Genomic DNA, 18,059 nt, shown 5'->3' with positions numbered 1-18,059 from the left:
CCAATTAGATACCCAAAAGGAAAAATCCCTTGAACCTGAACAGCAAACACACTATTTTTCACCACCTTTTCCTGAGAAGTGTGATAATGTAAGAAGAATTCACTTACTAGCACTCTCCTGATCTCGAAGCATATGCAATGCTTTGATTTGCTGAGATATTGTTCTTATCCACTGAGCAAGATTTTGTTGACTTGAAAAATCTAACCTGTCAAGAACAAACATATACATATGTGTTTTCAAGTCATATTTTTACATAAACGATACAACAATCCCCCAGGTCCAACATCTTGGTTGACCACAAACTTGACATGAGCCAACAGTGTGACGCGGCAGCTAAAAAAGCCAATGCAATTCTGGGCTGCATCAATAGGAGTATAGCATCTAGATCAAGGGAAGTAATAGTGCCACTGTATTCTGCTCTGGTCAGACCTCACCTGGAGTACTGTGTCCAGTTCTGGGCACCACAGTTCAAGAAGGACACTGACAAACTGGAACGTGTCCAGAGGAGGGCAACCAAAATGGTCAAAGGCCTGGAAACGATGCCTTAATAGGAACGGCTAAGGGAGCTGGGCATGTTTAGCCTGGAGAAGAGGAGGTTAAGGGGTGATATGATAGCCATGTTCAAATATATAAAAGGATGTCACATAGAGGAGGGAGAAAGGTTGTTTTCTGCTGCTCCAGAGAAGCGGACACGGAGCAATGGATCCAAACTACAAGAAAGAAGATTCCACCTAAACATTAGGAAGAACTTCCTGACAGTAAGAGCTGTTTGACAGTGGAATTTGCTGCCAAGGAGTGTGGTGGAGTCTCCTTCTTTGGAGGTCTTTAAGCAGAGGCTTGACAACCATATGTCAGGAGTGCTCTGATGGTGTTTCCTGCTTAGCAGGGGGTTGGACTCGATGGCCCTTGTGGTCTCTTCCAACTCTATGATTCTATGATTCTATTCTATCAGGAATGCAGGCCTTGTGCAGCACGGGTGATTTCTTCACCAATTCTAGAACTCTTGGACAGGAAGAGAGGGGCAATGCACTTCCATCCCATTCCCTACCAAAGTCAGTTTCCTGAATTGTTTTTCTATCATGCTCTTACCTAACTCTGCTAGAGGGTGAACAAGAGACACAATCCTAAGATCCAGCAATGCAACCAGTGGTAGGAAACCAAGCATTATGAGAAACAGCTGATGGAATTGGGTATGTTTTTAGCCTCGAGAAGAGGAGACTGAGCAAGCTTGTTTTCTCCTGCTCTGGAGGGTAGGACCCGAATCAATGGAGTATTCAAGTTACAAGAAAGGAGATTCTGACTAAACATCAGGAAGAACTTGCCGATGCAACAGACTCTCTCAGGAGGTTGTGGACTTTCCTTCCTTGGAGGTTTATAAGCACAGGTTGGCTGGCCATCAGCCACGGGTGGTTTAGCTGACATTCCTGCATTGGAGAGGGTTGGAGTAGAAGATCCTTTGGGTCCCTTCCAACTATGATTCTGTGAAACGACCAAAGATACTCCAGGCTTTCATATACTTGTATAAATTAATACTAGCATTTATAAATATCTTGGGTTGGATCTATAGTTGCACGAAGAAGAAGTCTGCTAAAGGGATGTTTCCATGGGCAGAAGAGAGAAAGAGAGGTTGATTTTTGCCAATTCCCCCTTTGCCCTGAAGACCCCCATGCTTCCTGCAGATGGGTCCCATACTATGGAACAAGATGGAAGGTGGTGCAGGAAAGGGAATAGCAAAAATAAAATAAAATGCTCCTCTCCTTTCTCCAGTGAGTGTATCTGCTAGATCCAAGTCACAGCAGGTCTGAATCTAATACATTTTGTTTTTTCTCTGAACCACCACTACTAGATGTTAAACATGTTGTATCTCAGACTTAGAGGCAGCAAACACAATGGATTACTGTGGTGTTTGCCCTCCTAGGTGTGTGACATCATACTGGGTTCATAAGGAAAGGGTTAACTAATTGTAAAATGACTAACCAATGAGAACCCAAGGAGCAGAGTTAACTGTGTATAAGGTTTAAGCACAGAGGGTTTTTTTGGAGAGAGATTTAGAGTTAGGGTGGTTGAGAAGACAGTCTGGAGTTAGAAGAGACAGAGAAGATAAGTCTGTGGCTTGGGCTAGTTTGGTGTGAGAGAGTGAGAGAATTTGTTAAGAGGAGTCAGTCAAACAGTTGAGATAATCAGGCAGAAGGTATTAGGAAGGTATAGGCTGGTAAAGAAACTAAAGTTAAGATACTGACAGGAATATTATCTGAGAAACCATAAACTTGTTAATGTTTGTAAAATAAACTTGTTTTTTGGTTCACTTTTAACAACTGTCTGGACTCAGTGTTTTACCAGAGAGTAATGGGTTGGTGGCAGCCGAGAAGCGAGCACAGTGGTGGCACAGGGATCAATAGGCCGTTAAACATCTGGGGATCCTATGTGATCGCCACAATTGCTATCAGAAATCAAATGGATTATGTTAAGAGCTGTTTCCTCAGGAGACTTAGTCTCAATTTCTCCAAAAGTATTTGTCATTTCCTGTGGCCACAATGCAGAATCCAGCATTCAACATAAGAAGAAAAACAACAACTATGTCATGAGGATTAGAGGGCGAGTGTGACGGATTCTACTCTGGCACAGCAAATCTTTTAATGCAGCTCTCTGACCTATTAAGCATATGATTACTGATGTTTACCTATCAGCGCTAAGGTTTTGCCACGTGCGACTTTGCTTTGCCAATCTTTTGCAGCTTTTGCTAGGGCAAACCAAAACAAGCTGAAAGCATGCACAACTTTTACAACAGAGCACCAGTCATACATTAGGACTACGTATGTTAAGAGATATCTCAGTAATCTGTGACAACATAAAGCATTAATGTTGCCCTTAATGGACAACATTTTTAAAACATTAAGATAAAATGCTTTTAAAATAAAATAGGCTTCTAAATATGTATGGTTGTATCCTAAAAATGTGAAAAGGGAGTTGTGCTAATGCAATGGGACTTCTCCTCCCACTCCTCCCTGCTGCAGTCGCTGTGTGTTGCCAGGATCTGCTTCACAGTCTTCCCCAACCCTCTGGGGCAGGTTTTGAGAGTGCATGGAGTGGGGAATCCTGGGAAGAGGAAAGGAAGGGGAAGTCCAGTTGTTGGAGCAGAAGTATTCTGCTGGCAGATACAACTTCATGGCTTAATAGTTCTGACAACTGCAGCAGCACTTCATCATAAAACTCTTGAACCCGAATGTGTCAGCAGGCTTCAATCTACCCATCTAGTCTGCAATCAATACAGTCTGTTTTCTCCCACTACACGTTAAAATGTAACACAGCCCAGAAGGTAATAAGTTAAAAATACAAGGCTACTATAACACAGACAAAAACAATAAACTCTCCAGAGTTGCATCCAATTTGTGCCCTTGCACCAGATCTTTTGAACAAACAAGCGGCATCCACTAACAGAGGTGATTTCCCCCTCTATTACGCCCCCCCTTTCCTGCAGCTCTTGGGACCAATCCTCAAAATCAGTTCTGGGTGGTCCCCCCATCCTTCAGGAAAGAAGTACTAGGTTTTTTTAATCAAACCAACAGAGTAGCTAAGAAAGGGTAACTGACCTGTTAAACAAACTCCTTGGGGGAGGAAGTAGAGGGATGACCGTGTTGCTTAAACATTCACAAAGGGGACAAAGGAATTCACCATTTTCTACATCGTAACTTGTGTGCACACGTAATCTTTGTTGTCGCCTTTGCTCTTTTGCTTGTACGGCGTCAAAATACCTTTGGGGAGAAGCGTAAGTTAAAGCTTTGCAAAATGAATTCCACAAGATACCACTGAACGCTACTTTGCTGCCTTCATCAACACAAAAGACATCTTCTCCAGAGTGTCAAGTCCTTGTTAGAAGGTTTGCAGTACTGGCCAGCCAAATGCAGCACACAGAACCTCTCAATTATGGGACACTTCAATACAAGAATAGTATCACCAGCAGGAAGCATGTCTCAAAATGGGAATTCACTGCGATGAAACCTTTCCATTTGGGCACGTCTTTAGAAATAAGCTCAACGAGCAAGGTCAAAAACAGCTGGGCATACATAACCTAACATTAGTATATGCTTGGGAAATGCATGCATACTTGGGAAGAATGATGATAAAACACACGAGTTTCCTTTCACCAAGGTTAGAGGAATAAAGGAAATAGTGAGACATGGAGTGCAAATGTTCTTTACCTAATTTAATTTTTCTTATGCAAGACTGCAGCAACTCAATTTATTTTGGGCTAATGAACAGTGAAGTTGCAGCATTTTTAAAAAAGATGTAGTGTTCTCTCAGCCATACTTTACATTTGTCTTCAAAATGTTAAAATATATAGAGACAAAATGGAGTTCACTACAGAAACTTTTTTGTACGAAGAAAATTTAAACATTCTTCTGGTGTAGGGGTGGTTATAGGTAAAATGCTTTTATTTGCTCTCGGATTGGTCAGTCAGTTTCCTTTTCTTCCCTTCATCCAAGTCTTGCTCCTAAGCTTTGTTCCTGTTAGAGATTTGTTACAAAATAAAACCACTGTCTCAAAATTCTTCTCTGCCCCATTAACAGGTAGGCAGTCTGCTGCCCAAAGTGACCCTAATCTTCACCTGACCTTCTGATCAGTCTGCAGATATGCACTATACGTAGAGCCAAAACGTTATGAGGCCTGTAACATGCAGCCATGGACTCGAAGATGATCAAAAGGGGGATCAACTTCTCAGGCAGGGACATCATGAATTACTTCTAGTGGCTGTACATGAATACTTAGTCAAGTGCATCAGACCACAGAGGAAAACTGTGCTAAATTGACATCTCTTAAAGGTTTAAAATGAAAGTTACCTTTGCCAGCAGTGGGCATGCATAATGTGTCCACAGCTACCAGTGTATGTTCCACAGGACAGGTCCGGGTGCATGAACAATGGATCATATTTTTCTGCATGTAAAGACATTTTAAGAAAAACGTTAGAAGGAAAAACTGCAAATTTTACTCACATCGATTTTGAAAATACTTTTACATTATTAAGGAATTAACATCTTAAATCAAAGAATTATTTAAAATTTATTTCCCATGTAGCTCATGGCTAATACACATGCACTAGACTCAGCCACTGGGAAAATCCTGGTGGCCCAAGGCCTCTGCATTAAGCTAGAACCAGGGTGATTCTAAATATTTGATGATGATGATGATATATTTATTTACACACTGTCTTTTCCCCTGATGTGGCTGAAGGTGGCTTACAGATAAAAGCAAGAATCACCAAAAGCATAGAAAAAACATCCATTAAAAACAATTAAACATTAATAGAATTAAAACTACAGTATATAAATACATACGTTGAACGGAATCTTCCTAGTTATTATTCCAATCTAGGAGACCTACCGAAATCACACACAACGACATAGATGGATATCCAGTATCACAATATTGCCTCTACTTACCAGGATCTGGAATCACTTTACTTCTGTTTTTAGACAAGACTGTCGATCTTTGAACAAATGCTGCCAGCACCATGGCTCTGTTATCCACCTTAACCTCCTGTTCTTCTTGGCATAAGATACAGGTAACAACTTGCCTCTGTGCAGTCACTTTAGTTTGCTCAGGACCCAAAGCTGTAAGCTTGGTATCTGAAACTGAAGGACTAGAATCAAATGATATTAGTAAGTATTTCACTGGAATGTTTTCCAAACTAAGGCAATAGTTCAGTTCATTGTATGCAGCTGCCAATGCAAACATTTTAATTTGGATATGATGCAGCATATGTCTTAAGAAAACTTTAAGAAGAGTCCTACTTTAAAAAAATCAAAAAATCTAAGGAGCTCTCCATAGCGTCACAGTTAAAAGCAGCACTTTTGAAAGTGTTTAGATGTGCCAGAATTCAAAGCACAAAGCATACATAAGCACATCCCATATTATTTTGGTAGAAGTCATTGTGGATGTTTAAGGGCTCCCTCCTCTCCTGTCCTTCTTCCAGCAGCATCCTCCACTGGATTGGAAACTCTTCTGTTTGCACATGACACTCTTAGGATCCAAGCTTAAGAACACTGGCTGGAGTGAAAATGCCATTGCACAATGACAAAGTGAAGTGTCTACTACAAAGGGAGAGACACTGCTTGTCCCTTTCATCTTACCTATTATCATGCACTCTGGAGGTAGAAGTTTCAAGTTCATCCATAGTCTGCTGGAAGAGCTCTTTGTTCTCATCAATGAAGTGTCGCTGCATCTCAGACATCTGTGCCATGATCTTCTCTCTGCGCAGTCTGGCAATCTCGGCTTTTCTCTTTCTCTCGGCCTTTTCTTTATCTCGTGTGCTCTACAAAGTTGTTACGTTAACAAACACAGCAGATTTTAACTGATCTTCGTTTATGCACAGATTCCACAATTTACGAGTGTCTTGACATTAAAAAAAACCCCAGCGCAAAATAAGCCAAATTTTCTGTACTTGCCCCACACCTGACATCAAATATTATGCCAACTGTGGGATACGTGGATGTGGTTTATGAGAAATGGCCTCATGAGCCAAATATGTATCTGTGCCAGGCCTAACTAGCAGTTACAGTTGGCAGGGTGGTGGTGTTCATCTGACCCTGTTGCCTGTGTTGCTTCTGCTTATCAGGAGGTGTAGAGGCAAGGCAGTGGCAAGGTTGGTGTGGTGTTAATGCACCAGGAGTATCGGAATGGCTCCACTGGTGCGTATACACCAAGCTGACCTTTCCCTCCCTCTTTCCCTCCTGCTAGGCAACAGTTGCCCCACTGACTACTACTGCCGATTTAGGCCCTTAGGGCACAGGTTCCCCATCAACATGGGTAACATAAACTCCTCCCCCCACTACAAATTCCCCTAAATCTGCCCATTAAGATATGTGTATTTAATGAATGGTCAATACTAGGTTAAGTACTCAATGGTTTTATTTTTACCTCTTCCATAATATTTCCCTCTGTCTCCGATACAGGACTTGCAGAAGATCTCTCTCTGAGCTTCTTAACAGCATTAAAAGTCTGGAACGAGGAAATTCATATTGTTTGCAATTTAAATATTGTAACATTCCTCTGTTACCCATAAAGATGTAGAAAAGATGGAGCACAATTTACCTTTAGTATCCATCTGATCATATCCTTGTGGACTTCCAGGTGCGGTGCATTTTGCAAAGTTTCTAGCATTGCTAATATACTTGGGGAATTGCGGGGTGTCTCACCAGGCCCTGTTTCAAACAAAGGTAAGAGGAAACAACACTATTACTATACACATTTGCTCTATTTGTTTGACTCCATTGTGTTAGCTTAAATTCAGTATAGCGGAACTGTATTTACTTACAGGATACATGTTGTTTTTAAATCCTATCCCAGCAAAGTGGTGCATTTCCCCCTTCATTCAAGCTTCCCCCACTGAATTGCGAAATTTATCAATAGTTTAAATTATTATTAGAGAAGAGGAACTGAAGACCATTTCAAACATTGTTGTTTAGTCGTGTCCGACTCTTCGTGACCCCATGGACTAGAGCATGCCAGGCACTCCTGTCTTCCACTGCCTCCCGCAGCGTGGTCAAACTCATGTTCATAGCTTCGAGAACAGTGTCCAAACATTACACAGAGGCAAATGTACATTTTACACAGGGAGCCACAGACAATCTGTTTCCTGATTTATGTGCCTGAGTCAAATACAGTGCCACATTTATCAGAAGCATACAAAAAATAGGTTTCCTTATTAAAAACCAACAGTGTGTAAAGCACCCCTTGGGCATAAAGACAAAGGGGTGTATCCAAATTTGTCCATTTGTGAGCAGAATGGATTTCCTCTTACACAATGGGACTTCACCTTCCCTCGCCTCCCATGTGCCCTCCAAATTTGCTCTGGAAGGATAGGGATCCTTCCTAAACAGATTTTCTGCTCACATTACACTAAATTTTACCCAAAAGGAAATAAGAATTCATATACAGTGATACCTTGGTTTAAGAACAGTCCAGCTTAAGAATGATTTGGTTTACAAACTCCACAAAACCGGAAATAGTGTCTTGGTTTGAGAACTTTACCTTGGTCTAAGAACAGTATCCGAACGGTGGAAGGGCACCAGCAGCGGGAGGCTGCATTACAGAAAGCATGCCTCAGTTTAAGAATGGTTTTGGTTTAAGAATGGACTTCCGGAATCGATTAAGTTCGTAAACCAAGGTACCACTGTATACAATAAGATGCTGTGTTTTGTATAATTTTATTCTTGTGTTTTAGTTTTACAGGTCTGGTACCTGCAAGTTGCCTTTGATGTCAAACTGGCAGAATGGCAAATTAAGGATGGTAATAAACATAAGGGCCCTATTTGCATAATATTGTGGTTTGCTGTCAATGAGTGGCTTGTTGGTGCCTGTGGCCTGATCATTCCTGCTTCATTTCTTCCTATAAGAGCAAGATAAACAAACCCGGAAGCCTTGGCTTCCCATTATGCCAGAGGAAATAATGGTTTGTTGTTCCCTAGCAAATTACAATCAGCAGGCCAACAAACCATGATTCAAGGTTGCCTGGCATTACATCCCAGTTTGGATGAAATGGAAAACTCTGGTTTGTTTACCTTGCTCACATCAGGGGACAAGTGAAGCAATTGGGCAGCCCACAGGAGCCCACTGTTCATGAACAGAAAACCATGATAAGCCAGAAAATCTGGCTCATTGTTGCATACAAACACAGCCAATGCTTCTGTCACAACACATGAAAAAACAGACATATTATTCTTGTTCACTTTTTTACTAGTGAAATAGTAAGTATGTATTTTCTTAAATAAATGCAGCATTGAAGTTAGTTCCAGTATCATGTTTAATAAATAGCTTTTCACATGCAGTTATTTTAGAAGAGCATAAACAGAGGTACTATGGGAAAAATCAAAGTTTGCAATGCGTATACAACTATCAACCTACTTGAGATCTTCTGACTGAAAGTAAATGTTATTACATTATCTTCATCAGCATTCTCAATGTGTTGTTTTTCTTCTTGAAGGGCCATTCCAGTCAAGTGCAGAACCTAAGCAAAAAATTAACATGCTTAGAGTTTATATTTCTAGAAAAAGCTTTTGATACAATTTGCTAATATTTATAAGTGAATTAACAACAGCTGGAGTTTAAAGCTGAAACACACCCTTTGAAGCATGGACTCCGACCAGGCATAGCCATTATGCTCTACTGCCCATTGCAGTATCGTCCTCATAATGCACAACATGACGTCACACTGCAGAATATTGATCAGGCTTTCAAACAGAGGGCAGAATGGAGGTAGAACAGGAGGTGGGAGAGCTGAAATAGAAATAAATGAATGAAATATGGTATAGCCCTGCTGCAGCGAACTTTGAAATGTGTATGAAATATTTAAGAATATGTCATGGAGCCTTTCAAGATGACAAAAAGACATCGGGAGTTTTTGTTCTTTCAAGAACATCTACTCACTGAGTTTAGTGGGGTTTACTCTCAGGTAAGTGGGTATAAGACTGCAACCTATTTCCTGATCTTAGAGAATCAAAGCAGTTCTGTTGTCATTCTCCCATATCTGGATCCTATGCTGTTCCTAAGAACTGCCGATGAATGAAATCATGCGGCACAGATCACATGCAATGTTTCCATGTCACCTCTCCATTTCTTATAAGGGCTGGTGGAACTAACACAGGAACTTCATGGCATTTCAACTATCCAAACAATACTGGACAGCAAAGGATCCAAGTATGAAGGAGCAGCCACACCATTCTGATGTGCAGTATTTGTTTTTGCAAATCTCAAGGGAAGTCTTTCCATAGCCTTCATTTTCTATAATCCTACAAGCAGGAAGAAAATTTCAAACTTTTTTTTTTTTGCAAGAATGTACACATTGTTGCAAATTTCTTAAATCCTGAATCAAGCTCAGTGCCAACTTGATTTTTGATGACATTTTAAAAAGCAGAGACAACTGAGGATACCCTCATACACTAGCAAGACAGGTACCTGTATCTTCCCGGTTTTGTCGCCTTATTTTCCTTTGGGCTTCCTCCGCCTTATAAAAAAAAGAAATATGTATATTTTAAATTTTCCAAACGCTGAAGGCAACAATATTATTTCTGCAAAATTAACTGACACTGCCATTTACTTTCCTCTTCTATTTTTCTGCATTACATTGAGTGCTACTCTGACTCAGGCTTCATTGTTATAAAAGACTGATTTGTTAGCAGTTTTGTTTATTTTCGTAGCAGGCCTGTTTACATCTGGGTTTTTACATTTTGTTGCCCGGCATGAATTCCAAGAAGTAGCTTTAGGTAATGCAAGAAGCTTTATCTTCTGATATTTCCCAGTATTACTTTCAAGGTTTTCCTGGTAACAGAAATGTGGTTCAGCCAAAACACAATTCCTGTTTACTTCTGGGTTTTTACATTTTGTTGCCTGGCATGAATTCCAAGAAGTCGCTTTAGGTAATGCAAGAAGCTTTATTTTTTGATATTTCCCAGTATTACTTTCAATGTTTTCCTGGTAACAGAAATGTGGTTCAGCAAAAACTCAATGCCAGGCCACTGGCAGATCAAACAATAGCAGATTATTTGGTCATATCAGATGGATCAACAGGAATCTCAAAGTGCTTGTATGGGCTAGGTTTTCCAACCCACACCTTTATATTTTCAATTCCCTTTTCCAGTTAAATGCAGAAGTCTGAAGGAAATGGGATGGAAGGGGCAATAAGAAAAACAAAGGAGGACTGGGCAAAAGCTTCACATAGGCAAAGGAACTGTTATGTGCTGATGGCAAGCAACAGGTAGACAAATGAGGAACCTTCAAAGGCTTGAGACCAGAGACTTAAGTGGGCAACGAAGCTGAATTCTGCATACTGATTTGAGCAACCCATTCAAACCTTTGACGGAAGATCTCTAGTTCTGAAAATGAGACCTTCCAGTCAACGTTACAAGTTAGGAATTTCATTAAGTTTGATTTATTGCTGTAAACTTATATTTTGGAATTTAATGCAAAATGAAAGGACCTGAGGCTACTTAGCAGCAGAGAAGTCTCTGCATAATTTTAGTGTGTTTCTTCCTGCAGTGGCTGCAGAGAGCACTCCCTTTACTGTACGAACAGTGCAGTTAGGATAGAGTGTTAGCATCTTGAGTTCAGGTTGGGGGGAATTGAAAGAGGAGGAATTGAATAAGAAAGAGGGCAATACAGCTGGTTGAAAAGCTCAGGCAGAGAATGTTACAATTTATTTATATTTCATTGTTACCTTGGATCGCTCTGCCCTTGAAAATACAATTTATTTATATTTCATTGTTACCTTGGATTGCTCTGCCCTTGAAAAATGATAGAAATATAAATTGAAGTATTTAGCACATTCTGGTTTCAGCTCATACAATCCTCTGCCTGTTAGTCCTGGTTTCCTAAAACACAAACAGAACACTTAGAATTCACACCTTAATAACTGAACATTGCTTCTAAAAAGGTTCCATGTATATGAAATAGCAAGCCCTTTGAAAACTCAAGAACGAGGGATACTAGCCTATTCAGGCCTTGTTTTATCCTTTTAACTACTGCACTAGAAGCACCAGTAGTACTCTCTTAAGGGATTCATATACAGTTTCTTTCTGGTAGGTGTGTAGGCAGGAAGAGAGACAGCTATTGTTTCCCTTTACAGTACTCCTTCCTTCCTTCCTTATTGCTTTTTATTTCCTTCTATATAACAAAGAGTCCTGTAGCATCTTAAAAATGAACAAACTTATTATGGCAGAAACCTTTGAGGGTTAGAGGTCCACTTCATCAGAAGAATAGTACATCTGATGACATGGATTTTAATGCACAAAAGTTTAGACCATAATTAATTGGTTAGCTTTTAATTTTAATTTTTCCTGCAAAAGGCTAACATGGCACACCCTTTTGAAGTTTTTTTGTATGTATTTTTTTTAAGCAAAATCCAGTGATGCCCACTTGCTTGTATAATTAAAATCTGCTTCTGCTGTTGGTTTCTCCTCTCCCTTCTCCAGCCTTCATTCACCCCCAAAATATGTTCAAGGGAAACCCCAACCTGCCAGAAGGAGAAACCCTGAGGTGGGATGGTATCTCTGGCTATGTTGGATGTTACCCTTCTTTCACAAATTTGTATATACATTTTTTTTTAAAAAAAGAAGGGTTTGTTTGTCAACAACTACTTTTGGCAAACAGTGTTCCTATACACCTTGTCAGATTTGCCAGTATGTATGTTGCAAACTGTTCATTCAAAGCATTTACTGTCTTATGAATGCAGTTAAGAATAGCCTTAAGCAATCTGTTGCATGATGATGTATTTTTAAATTGTGTAACCCATCCTGGTAACTCATTATGAAGAAACTGAAAAAACAAACAAGAAGGCTATGCTTTGTTGTTATTTTACACATTTAGAAAGACAATTGCAGAAAGGACATTACTTGAAACAGGCAACTGCTTCGATCACACTTTCCATTCCAGTCTCCTTGTTCTCCTGCATAATTTTAAAAAGGAACAGAAAATCACTGGATATGCCTATGACTAGCAACTACTTCCCAAATATTTCCACTAGAACACTGGTATATCTATAATCACCATCAAAATTTAAAAATCTGAAAGGATACTTTGGTCCTATCTCAGGATCATGCTCTCTATCCTAACTTGCAAATGTGGTGGGATACCACAATTTCTGCTCTTGGCAGAAAGCGGTTGGCCACTTTCCTGTTGTTTGACCTTCCACAGCGGCCATAGCTCACCGCTATATATATTACCCCGTTAGGATGCAGCAATGCAGATACAAAACAATTTGACGACTAGCTCTAGCCATGCTTCTGCACACACCCCTCACCAAACATCCATTTTCCCCTCACAGTACTGCAAGCTCTCTCACCACGTCTTCACTCCCAACGGCAGCAAAATGACTTCAAGTTGCTAAGAAAGTTTAACATATGGTATTGACAGATTTCTAGGCAGCATTAAATTATAGGAAAGAGTCAAAGAAGAACACAAAAGCCTATTGGCTAGAAAGACACTGTGTCCCATAGGAACAATTTTCTCTACGCCTGCCATGAAAACTGAACCTCTCTTCCCGTCTCCACAGAAGCCAATCACAATTCCAAAAGTTCTTTCACCCACTGCATTGAATGTATTTTTAGTGATTCTCACATCTTCAGGCAATGCTTTTACTAATTCACTGTGTGCCATGGGCCTGATGCTCAGTTGATGGATGATCTCCCTCTTGATTTCATCTGTAGCAGTGACTTGTCCAACACCAGGGATAAATCTCTCTCCTGCAAAATAAATCCATAATTACAGCAAACAGGGATCAATTCCTGTTATTAACCATTCATATGTTATGTTTTCTGCCTGGCTAGATAAAGACACATTAAGCCACTATGCAGATTATACACAGAAGAAAAGAAAGCACGGCTGGTATGCCATGGCGATCCAGACATTGAAAAATGCTGCAGACAAGGGCTTGCTGAAGTTAAAAGCAATGTATCTAAGCTTACCATACTGACAGGGTGGGCTGATGAGAGAGCAAACACCAGAGCGGTGAAGAACACCAATTGCCAAATCAACTTTTAAAAAGATGCCTAGCACAGAAGTCCTTGGACCTAGTTGTCTCCAATTTGACATTCATCTTACCAAAGGACACTTCCCCTGAGTCTCCAATTTTTAGAGCAATTGCCCACAAACCACTAGGGAAGGTTAAGTTAGGGGTGTGGGGTTTTTTGCATACTCTAAAACTGTAATGGCTACCCCTTCAGCTGAGCTTCTGAAGTTTGGCATAATATTTGCCTTCTAAATGGGTGACGTGTCTACAAATTTCTTTCAATTCCACCCAAAAACAGTTAATACATTTTCAAAATATTTTTTTTTATAGTACCCAACATGAAAGCTCCTAAACTTATTTTCTGTAATACAGTGGGTATCATATTCTCTGGAGGGTGCCTGTAAATTTCACCTAGTTCTGTCAAAAAGAAAGAAGTTAAAGGCATTTTTTCATTTCCCACTAGTGAACAGCAGAGGAATGGAGCAGGTCTCAGGTGGAACTTAGCTGAACTGGCCAGCTACAAATTGATTCAGGTTAAGGCAAACTGATTTCTGAAGTGCTGAATTGGGATCCAAACCATTATTTTGTGGTCAGTGCACACTCCTGGTTTCCAAACCCATTCAATCCATAACACATAAACTGAAATAGACAACAAACTTACCAACAATAATTATAATTAGGTACAACATTTCTTCAATAAGTGTATTATTTTGTTGAACCACATCCTGAAAGAAAAGGAAAAATATATTCAGTGGCCTAGTTTACACAGAACGTTCAGCCGTGACTGTATAGGCAAAGTATAGTTCGTCTGAACATCCAAACCCAGGCCAGCAGACTAACCATGGTTCATTTTCTGGTAAGCATGACACAAAACCATACGAACCATGGTTTGATTCTATGTCTGAATGGAACAGTCTTGCTTAACCAAACTTCACTTGGTTATACCACTCCAGACGTGTGTCAAGCTATAGAAGCACGAGGCAAGAAGAGATGGAAAACAAACCAAGCTTTGGAGAAACCAGTCACAGCTGGTTTGCTTGTCTATAGCAGAACTTGCAGTTTGTTTAACAAACCACAGTATAGCATTACGGGTGAATGCAGTCATTGTATGAGGAAAACTTTTACAAATATGCTATAGATTTCTTATTATAAAATAAGTCTAATGTACAGTAATCCATTTGCAGCATTTTTTTTTAAATGATGCATAACTTTCAACAGCTCATAGCTTACCTTATTGGAGTTTTCAGAACTGAATCTTTTGCCATAATCCGGAGTACTAAATATCTGATAAAGTTCAAAGCGACTCAGCATAATCATCAGGAAGTGATTTGGATCCATCATGGATGCACCTGTCTAATGAAATTTTAAATGTATTTATTACACTGACTAGGTGAAAATAAGAAATGTTTCTGCCTTTTAAAAATAAGCGTTCCATGCTTGTTTTGGAAACATGGATACTATAGTGCGACAAACTATGCAATGCTGGAAATATTCCTTAATTTATGAACGCAAATCTTCATTAGACTTTGCCTAGGAAGCAACACAGGATTTAACAAAACAGCCCTTTTTATTTTTGTCCATTTTAAGAATAAGTAGCAACATTGACAGATGCCTTTTCAAAATTTTGTAGTTTCGCTTATTACTGGTTCTGTTTATAATTTTTTCATATACAATACGTTCATAACCCAAACATGGCAGCTCCCTTAGCTGAAAATACAATGAGAGACTTCTCCAAAGTGTGCAAATGGATTTTAGATGTAGGTGCAAGCAAGAGAAGTCGCAGAAAACCATACACCTCTTACATACAGGTATGTGAGGATTTTTACTGAAGCATCAAGCCTCAGGTTCAGGACACACTGAGTTTGAAACCAAGTAGAGAAACAAAATATGCATCTAGGCATAAAACACTACGATACTGGGGATCCTGCAGCCACCGAAACAGAACCTAAATAATAAATTATTTTTTAAACATCTCAAAACAAATATGAAAATAAGAGAAAGCAGCCTAAGAAACCACCTTTCTAAAGAAAGCAATCAGAGTAGTGACGTCTCAGGGTCCTTTAAACAACTATATTCAGGCAACAGGAAAGAGCACACATACATCAAAATGACATTAATGTTACCTGAAGCATTACTATATCTTTGTCAAACATCTCTCTTCTGCATTTCACATTATGATAGTAGTATATCTGTGGAGGAGCAAAGATAAGTTTTTCATAACAGAATAGGTAATTCATATGAAATACAAGATACAGATCAGAAAGAGATTTGCATAACCAGAATGAACCTGAATAAAGCCTTTCCTGCTCACCCTAACCTCCCCTCTCCTTCTGCCACACAGCTGGGAGGAGAACTTCTGCTGGGTTTACTTCAAATTTTCGTAAATCTCATCTTGTAATTACTGTAGATACAAGCCATGGTTTAAAGCAGGGGTCGGCAACGTGTGGCCCATGGGCTGGATGCGGCCCACAAAGACCGTTTTACCAGCCCAAAAGCCACCCCTGAACCGAGCCGCCCACTTGGCAAGTCCCCCGCGTGCTGCGCTAAACCGGTGCAGTGCGGCAACTCGCTGAGCGGCGCCGGAAATCGCATCTGCGCACGCACAGATACCAGAAATCACGTCTGGGCATGCCAATGTTTGCTGCATTCCCAACTTGCTGATCAGGAACTTGTGGGTCTAGCATAAGTTGCCTGCAGCTTATTTAGTATTTTACTACTTTAAAAAAAAACACCCTTAGGATGAAAAATGATTATATCTATTTGCAATGTTTATATACATAAACAGATCTTGCATGACAGTTTACAGGAACATAGAACTTTAACTTTCTTGTTCACTGTACATACAGGGTGGAACAAGAAATCACGAGTTCAGATTGACTTGCTTCTTGGTAAACATGTTTAGCAACCAAACAAGGACAGAAATATTTGAAGACCCAGGAAAAAAATGGAAGCACACAGTCCCCCCCCCATGTCTTTATCTCTATGCTGTGAGCTACTGATCTAGGACAATTAACTCCTTATGCAATAGTATCTCAAATTGCCCCGTGACTCTCAGAGATATACAGAAAGAGGGGCAAATAAATGTTCGATACTTACTTGGTTAACAAGTGAGAACCCATTCCGCCTCCACATCCCAGCATGTACTTGAGCACACAGAACGAGACATCGCAGGGGATGTTCTATTAGCATAGGTGGACTGAGTTCACTCTGCATTAAGTGAACATAACCCAAGAGAAAAAGCTTCAGACATTCATCATGTTTGGTGAGGGCCCTGAAGTATATTTATAAATAGAAAGACAGCCCATTCTACCTCTTGAAAAAAACTGCAGGTGTTCTGAACCAGTTTGTACAAAACAAGTGGCCAGGAGGGCACCATTTGCACCATTTAGCTTCATTTCTCCCTAATCTTAGAATCATAGAATTGAAGAGTTGGACCCGAAGGCTCATCTGGTGCAACCTCCCCCCCCCCCCCCGCCCCCGCAATGCAGGGATGGCTTGTCATTTCAAATGAACCAGAGATTGTGACAAATTATTTTCCCAACAAGCCAAATTCAAAATTTTATTACGAACTGCAATCTCTGGGTCACACACAATCACAAACAGAGCTTAGAAGAAACTGAACACTGCAGAATTTATCCTCCCAGTCATCCAAATGGAAGCGGGAGTATGAGAGTACAGGCCTAGCTTGAGCTTATACCAGCTCAGACATATAGCACTAAACCTGTGGACCTCCACATGCTGTTGGACTACAACGTCCATCAACAACAGCTAATATGGGTCAAGGATGAGAGTTGACAGGAAGAGGAGTTCAGCAACACCAGGAAGGAACCATGTTGACTACCCCTGGTTTTGTGTTATGTGCAAACACAGTCATAGTCATCCCCTCCAGCTCTCTGGAGGGTATCACTCGCTGATACCACCCTATAAACTGCTCCAGAGGCGCAGTTTATTCATATATATATTCACTGTATCCTTGGGATCTTAAGGCAACAAAACATGCTTTAACACTATCTCGCTTCACCAGGCCTTACCTACTGTTTGCCGTAGATCACTCCAGTCTCCCAAATAACAATTCTGATCTCCATATAACCCTCCACCAGTGCACTGAATGCTAGGCTACTCCAAAGGCATTCTGGCAGTTGTGGTTCTGGAAGTAAGTATTTAACCAACAGCTAAAGCAACTTTTCTCAAACACTGCTCCGTTTCTTCACCATTACCAGCAACACTTCTTTTTTGTACTCAAAGCAATTTTATTTATTTTTAAAATCTGAACCTCAGATATTTATCTAAATATCACTCACCATTGGAAGCTGTTCTGGAAATTTGTATGCCACTTCACTTTTGCTCAGAAGCACATGCAAACCTATATTGACGAAAGACAAAAAAAGGGAAGAATATTTTTTGCAATTTTTGCCACTCTGGGACCTACTGAGGTTGTCAAGCAAAGCTGAAAAGAACTAGAGCTTTACTAGGAAATGCAGTTTCTAACTCTGATATCTAGGACTTCAAAGTCACGCTCTGCAGTGGTCACCCCACCCTCTTCCTACCACAAGTTGTTCTG

The 18,059-nt window shown here is 40.2% G+C and overlaps 1 protein-coding gene across 2 annotated transcripts in view; it reads right to left on the bottom strand.

The window, feature by feature from the left end:
• UBR2 (ubiquitin protein ligase E3 component n-recognin 2) overlaps positions 1 to 18,059 on the bottom strand; it is a 56,022-nt gene that overhangs the window by 14,531 nt on the left and 23,432 nt on the right. For both annotated transcript variants that reach the window (XM_053383293.1, XM_053383292.1), the window contains exons 16-33: positions 17,800 to 17,861; positions 16,595 to 16,705; positions 15,622 to 15,687; positions 14,729 to 14,851; positions 14,160 to 14,223; positions 13,108 to 13,232; positions 12,384 to 12,436; positions 11,261 to 11,363; positions 9,952 to 10,000; positions 9,119 to 9,273; positions 8,902 to 9,004; positions 7,090 to 7,199; positions 6,916 to 6,996; positions 6,129 to 6,310; positions 5,439 to 5,638; positions 4,839 to 4,932; positions 3,591 to 3,752; positions 108 to 205 (exon numbers count right to left, since the gene is read on the bottom strand). In XM_053383293.1, the coding sequence (XP_053239268.1) occupies positions 108 to 205; positions 3,591 to 3,752; positions 4,839 to 4,932; positions 5,439 to 5,638; positions 6,129 to 6,310; positions 6,916 to 6,996; positions 7,090 to 7,199; positions 8,902 to 9,004; positions 9,119 to 9,273; positions 9,952 to 10,000; positions 11,261 to 11,363; positions 12,384 to 12,436; positions 13,108 to 13,232; positions 14,160 to 14,223; positions 14,729 to 14,851; positions 15,622 to 15,687; positions 16,595 to 16,705; positions 17,800 to 17,861 (1,941 nt within the window). The remainder of the gene's footprint in view (positions 1 to 107; positions 206 to 3,590; positions 3,753 to 4,838; positions 4,933 to 5,438; positions 5,639 to 6,128; positions 6,311 to 6,915; positions 6,997 to 7,089; positions 7,200 to 8,901; positions 9,005 to 9,118; positions 9,274 to 9,951; positions 10,001 to 11,260; positions 11,364 to 12,383; positions 12,437 to 13,107; positions 13,233 to 14,159; positions 14,224 to 14,728; positions 14,852 to 15,621; positions 15,688 to 16,594; positions 16,706 to 17,799; positions 17,862 to 18,059) is intronic.

Source organism: Podarcis raffonei, chromosome 3 (genome assembly GCF_027172205.1).
Source record: "Podarcis raffonei isolate rPodRaf1 chromosome 3, rPodRaf1.pri, whole genome shotgun sequence".
Lineage (NCBI taxonomy): Eukaryota > Metazoa > Chordata > Lepidosauria > Squamata > Lacertidae > Podarcis > Podarcis raffonei.
Note: the sequence above shows the minus strand (reverse complement) of the source record. Positions and strands in the feature narration are given on the sequence as shown.